This window comes from Athene cunicularia (assembly GCF_003259725.1).
Source record: "Athene cunicularia isolate RWA chromosome 14 unlocalized genomic scaffold, athCun1 chr14_part1, whole genome shotgun sequence".
NCBI classification, from domain to species: Eukaryota; Metazoa; Chordata; class Aves; order Strigiformes; family Strigidae; genus Athene; species Athene cunicularia.
In genome coordinates this window covers 11,732,327-11,737,745 of record NW_020799118.1, presented here as the reverse complement: position 1 = coordinate 11,737,745, position 5,419 = coordinate 11,732,327, and the positions used below count along the sequence as shown (strand labels likewise).

At 53.2% G+C, this 5,419-nt stretch overlaps 1 protein-coding gene across 1 annotated transcript; it reads left to right on the top strand.

The window, feature by feature from the left end:
• The first annotated feature begins 280 nt into the window (after nt 1–280).
• On the top strand, nt 281–3,565 carry ACTB (actin beta). The gene is made up of 5 exons (XM_026858857.1): nt 281–410; nt 727–966; nt 1,502–1,940; nt 2,264–2,445; nt 2,819–3,565. The coding sequence occupies exons 1-5, from the start codon at nt 288–290 to the stop codon at nt 2,960–2,962; spliced, it is 1,128 nt and encodes a 375-aa protein (XP_026714658.1). The 5' UTR covers nt 281–287; the 3' UTR covers nt 2,963–3,565.
• Nucleotides 3,566–5,419: the final 1,854 nt, after the last annotated feature.

Below are 5,419 nucleotides of genomic sequence, written 5' to 3'. Positions count from 1 at the left end.
GGCGGGCGAGGCGCGGCGTGCTCCATCCATTGCCTTTTATGGTAATAATGCAAGAGGGCGCAGGGACTTCCTTTGTCCCAAATCCGTGCGGCGCCGGGATCTGGAAGGCGTCGCACCCTCTAGCGGGCGCCGGGCGAAGCGATGCCGCGCCGGCAGGAAGGAAATGGGTGGGGAAGGCCTTGGCGGCATCACCTTCCCTTCCCTGCCCGGGGCTCGGTGGGTGAGATCGGTGATGCTCATGTCTTCTTTTTTTTTTTTCTTTCTTTCCTCTCCTTCCACAGCCAGCCATGGATGATGATATTGCCGCGCTCGTCGTTGACAATGGTTCCGGTATGTGCAAGGCCGGTTTCGCGGGGGACGATGCCCCCCGTGCTGTCTTCCCATCCATCGTGGGTCGCCCTAGACATCAGGTAGGTGGCTGGGTTGTCTATATTACTGGACAAAAGAGAGGGAGTATTTTGGTGGAAGCAGTTCCCCTAAAGGCACTGGGCTCCTAGGAGCCCTTTTATTTCACTTTATAACACAAGAGGCTTCTGCACTGCAGCACAGCTGGTGGGGGATACAGCCTCCTGCAGAGTTTTTGTGCTGTGTCTGTTGGAGCAGTTGGCTGAAAGCCTGCCTTGATAGAGTGGGGACAGTGGCTGGAGACCTGGCTTTGGGAAAAGCCCCCCACCCAGTAGGGTTTGCCCTTCAGCTGTACTTAACTGCTTATTCTTTGTTGTGCAGGGTGTGATGGTTGGTATGGGTCAGAAAGACAGTTACGTTGGTGATGAAGCCCAGAGCAAAAGAGGTATCCTGACCCTGAAGTACCCCATTGAACACGGTATTGTTACCAACTGGGATGACATGGAGAAGATCTGGCACCACACTTTCTACAACGAGCTGAGAGTAGCCCCTGAGGAGCACCCTGTGCTGCTCACAGAGGCTCCCCTGAACCCCAAAGCCAACAGAGAGAAGATGACACAGGTGTGTAAAAACTCCAGAGCTTGGAGCTACAGCAGATGTTGCTGCAGGCCAGTTCTCTTCCATGTTGTCCTCTCTCCTCCTTCACCTCTATTCTCCCTTTTTGCCATCTTCACAGGGTTTTCCTTTCCTGACCTGAATCTCCTCTTTGCTGGACCTTGACAGGTTTTGTTTGCTCTTCTAAGCTGGCTTTCTCTGAGACTGAACTAGCAACTTGTCTAACTGCTGTTTCTGACTAGACACACTAATCCATTTACCAGCTTTGAGTGACTGTACTGTAGTTTACTTGGCATTTGTGTTGTTCCTTGCTGTGACACATGGATGGGTCTGCAGTGGTGGTGGTGTCGTCCCAGCTCAGCCTCTGGCCTGGCAGGTGTGGGTGGAGACCAGGCAAGAGCAGCATGGACTTTGAGGGGGAGTGGAGAGATGTCTCTTATGTGGGGACAAAAGTAAAACCACTTGCATGGACTTGGTGTGGACCTGTAGAGAGAACCCTGTTTTTTTGCTGTTGACTCAGCTGTTTCTTTTCTCTCCCTAGATCATGTTCGAGACCTTCAACACCCCAGCCATGTATGTAGCCATCCAGGCTGTGTTGTCCCTGTATGCCTCTGGTCGTACCACTGGTATTGTGATGGACTCTGGTGATGGTGTTACCCACACTGTGCCCATCTATGAAGGTTATGCCCTCCCCCATGCCATCCTCCGTCTGGATCTGGCTGGCCGTGACCTGACGGACTACCTCATGAAGATCCTGACAGAGAGAGGCTACAGCTTCACCACCACAGCCGAGAGAGAAATTGTACGTGACATCAAGGAGAAGCTCTGCTATGTCGCCCTGGATTTTGAGCAGGAGATGGCCACAGCTGCCTCTAGCTCCTCCCTGGAGAAGAGCTATGAACTCCCTGATGGCCAAGTCATCACCATTGGCAATGAGAGGTTCAGGTGCCCTGAGGCTCTCTTCCAGCCATCTTTCTTGGGTAAGTGACTTTTCTAGGATACCCTGTGCTCCTCAGTGTTCCTTTCTGTAAAGAGTGACCTGGAGACTTTGGCAGCCAGTTAATCGATTTGGTGCCGGTCCATAGCAAGGTCTTTGCTGTCCCACCAGTTAGACTCGCTTCCTGCACAGCCTAAAGTTGTTTAAGGAGCTTGGGACAGTAGAACAGGAGGTTGAGCCTGTTGGGCTTCCTAGTGCCTTCCCACTGAAGGAGCTGATGGTCTTTTGGTTGCCTCTAGTAGTTCCTCAGGTTTTCTTGGCTGTGTCTGAGCCCTTGCTGACTTGAGATTTGCTTCTTCCTCACAGGTATGGAGTCCTGTGGTATCCATGAAACTACCTTCAACTCGATCATGAAGTGCGATGTGGATATCCGTAAGGACCTGTATGCCAACACAGTGCTGTCTGGTGGTACCACAATGTACCCTGGCATTGCTGACAGGATGCAGAAGGAGATCACAGCCCTGGCACCCAGCACAATGAAAATCAAGGTAGGATGGAGTTGGAGGAACTTCTTAGCACCTCTGTTCATGCTGAAATGCAGAGCGGGTGGAGGGGGGGATAAGATCAACTCGTGCTAGAAGAGATGGAAACTGTACTTGTGTGGCTGGTGCGGCCTTAGCAGTGTTGCTCTGGGCAAGGTGGCATCCACCCAGCCACATGAATAATGGGGTTAGTGTAAATACTGGCTGCAGAGGTAGGAGGGAGGTGGGTGTGGGAGCTTGTCTTTAGCCTGTTTTTGGACTTCATGGTATCTTGCCAAGGCTAGATAAGGGAATGAGGCAGCTCTGTCCTGTGGGGCCCTGCGTGGGCCGCGAGTGCTGTATGAGTCTGTGCCTCTGACTGATGTTCCTCTCCCTGCAGATCATTGCCCCGCCTGAGCGCAAGTACTCTGTCTGGATCGGAGGCTCCATCCTGGCCTCCCTGTCCACCTTCCAGCAGATGTGGATCAGCAAGCAGGAGTACGATGAATCCGGACCCTCCATTGTCCACCGCAAATGCTTCTAAACTGGACTGTTACCAACACCCACACCCTTGTGATGAAATGAAACCCATAAATGCGCATAAAACAAGACGAGATTGGCATGGCTTTATTTGTTTTTTTTTTGGCGCTTGACTCAGGATTAAAAAACTGGAACGGTGAAGGTGTCAGCAGCAGTCTTAAAACGAAACATGTTGGAGCGAACGCCCCCAAAGTTCTACAATGCATCTGAGGACTTTGATTGTACATTTGTTTCTTTTTTTAATAGTCATTCCAAATATTGTTATAATGCATTGTTACAGGAAGTTACTCGCCTCTGTGAAGGCAACAGCCCAGCTCGGAGGGAGCCGATGCCAGTTACTGGTGTTAGGTTATAATTGCTTGTCTGTAAATTATGTAACCCAACAAGTGTCTTTTTGTATCTTTCCGCCTTAAAAACAAAACACACTTGATCCTTTTCGATTTGTCAAGCAAGCAGGCTGTGTTCCCCAGTGATAGATGTGAAATGAAGGCTTTACAGTCCCCTGCAGGGTATACGAGAGGTGGTGCCAGTATGTGGGGGAGGGAGGGGCTACCTGTACACTGACTTAAGACCAGTTCAAATAAAAGTGCACACCATAGAGGCTTGACTGGTGTTGATGGTTCATTTTTTTCTTTGCTGCTTTTTGACAGTTGCACCATGCTCTGATCTAGACTTGCCAGGCTGTACAGGTTGGCTATCTGACACTGGTGCTGTGGGCTGGCTCATGGCGATAGAGCAGGGCTGAGCTGAGCCTGCCAGCCCTGTGGGTCTCCACAGCTGCTCCCTGGGCTGGAGCTTTCCAGATAGTGCCAGTGTGGGTGAGAGGGAGCTGTTGGAGGAGCTGGGCTTAGTGGGGATCCAACTGCACCTTCTGAAGTGCTGCCTTAGTGCTGTGGCACCACCAGCTTCAGCTTAATGAAAGCAAGTGGGGGGTGGGGGTGGCCTGCTCATTTGCCAAGGCTCCTTTGGCTAGTCTGCAGCCCTCGCTAGCCCATGGGCCGCTGTCCCCTCTTCTCCCTGCACCAGATACCTGAGCTTGTCTGTCCTGCTCTGTGCTTGCCTGGGGAGGGAGGCCCGGCTTTGTGCTGGAAGAGTCATGCTCTCCGGCAGACTGCTGCTGGCTGGGTGGAGCAGCCTTTAGGTGAAAGCTGGAGAAAGTCTTGTGAAGTAGAAAAAATTGACTAGCAAGTGAGGCCAGTGGGCTGTTACACACGGCTAGGCAGGGTTGGGGCTGGGAAAAGGGTGTGAGGAGGGAGAAAGCTCTTGCAGGGTGGGTGACACCTACAGCTCCAGGACTTGCTGTGGGCAGTGCAGATACCTGCCTGCAGCCCAGCCCCTGCCAGGAAGGTTTGCACAGCTGCTTGGCTCTGTCCCCACCCTCTGGGCTTCTGAACCTTCTTCTGTGAAGCTTCAGCCTTGTTTGATGGATCAAATTCCCCAATTTCTTGAGGAGCAGCCACCATGGGGACCCTCCCACAGCCATGCTGGCAGCTGGGACCCTGTTGTGCACAGCAGAGCCTGTGAGCCCCAGGAGTGGGAGCTGCTGCGGAAGGAAGGAGACAGGACCAAGGCTGCCGGGTCAGGGCGCAGGAAGAGCAAAGCTGGGTGACGCTGTGTGTTGCCAACTCCAGCAAACCGCTCCTTGGAGCCTTGCTCACAGGCTTGCTGGCTTCCTCAGGCTCCTCCAAGCTGCCTGTCTTTGAAGAGCTAATGGCTGTGATTGTGTCATGCTCACAGCAGATGAAAGGCAGGGAACAGGCTCCTTCGCTCTTTAATCCTCTGCCTGGCCTCATCCTGTTCCAGCATCGTGGTGCATTCAGGGTGGACTTGCTGGTTTCTGCCATTCATCTCCCCATCCTCCCTCCTGGCTGCCCCGGGTGCAGTAGGAGCCTGGCAGGGCTGTAGGTGCAGACACTGGGTTGGGCAGATGAGTTACTGGAAGCACCAGTTCGCAGCAGGAGAGGTGAATGAAACAGGTTGGAGCAAGGCCCAAATTGGGCTTATAACCTGAGGTCTTGGGGAAATGGGGTGAGGAGGAGGCAGTGGCAGTGGGAGCTGGTGGGAGTGGGCCAGGAAGAAGGCCCGGAGGCCAGAAGAGATGATAGCAATAGGGAAATAAATGGGGCACCTTTCTTCAGCCCTCCCTTCAATGGTCACTGATCACTGCAAAAATGTGTTGAGACACAAGGAACAGAAGAGGTGGTGGTGAGGGAGAAACCAGAGAGCAGCAAACGCCGGGGCCAAGAGCAGCTCGGAGGGGCAGAGGTGCAGTCACAAGGAGAGTGTGAGCGGCAGGGCTGGTGCAGAGCTGCTGGGTGCAGGGGCCAGGATGATTTTCATGCTCCAGAGTGCAGCAGGTGAGGCTTTCTGTTAGCTAACACTTTGCAGGTTGGGTCTTTTTTTCTCCTTTCTTCCTATTTCACTTGCTGTTCCAGGCAAACAGCCCCCCCCCCCCCCCCCC

Coding starts and splice junctions, on each gene's coding strand:
- ACTB (XM_026858857.1), top strand. CDS start 288: ATGGATGATGATATTGCCGCGCTCGTCGTTGACAATGGTTCCGGTATG. Junction 411..726: donor TGGGTCGCCCTAGACATCAG/GTAGGTGGCTGG, acceptor TTTGTTGTGCAG/GGTGTGATGGTTGGTATGGG. Junction 1,941..2,263: donor CTTCCAGCCATCTTTCTTGG/GTAAGTGACTTT, acceptor TCTTCCTCACAG/GTATGGAGTCCTGTGGTATC.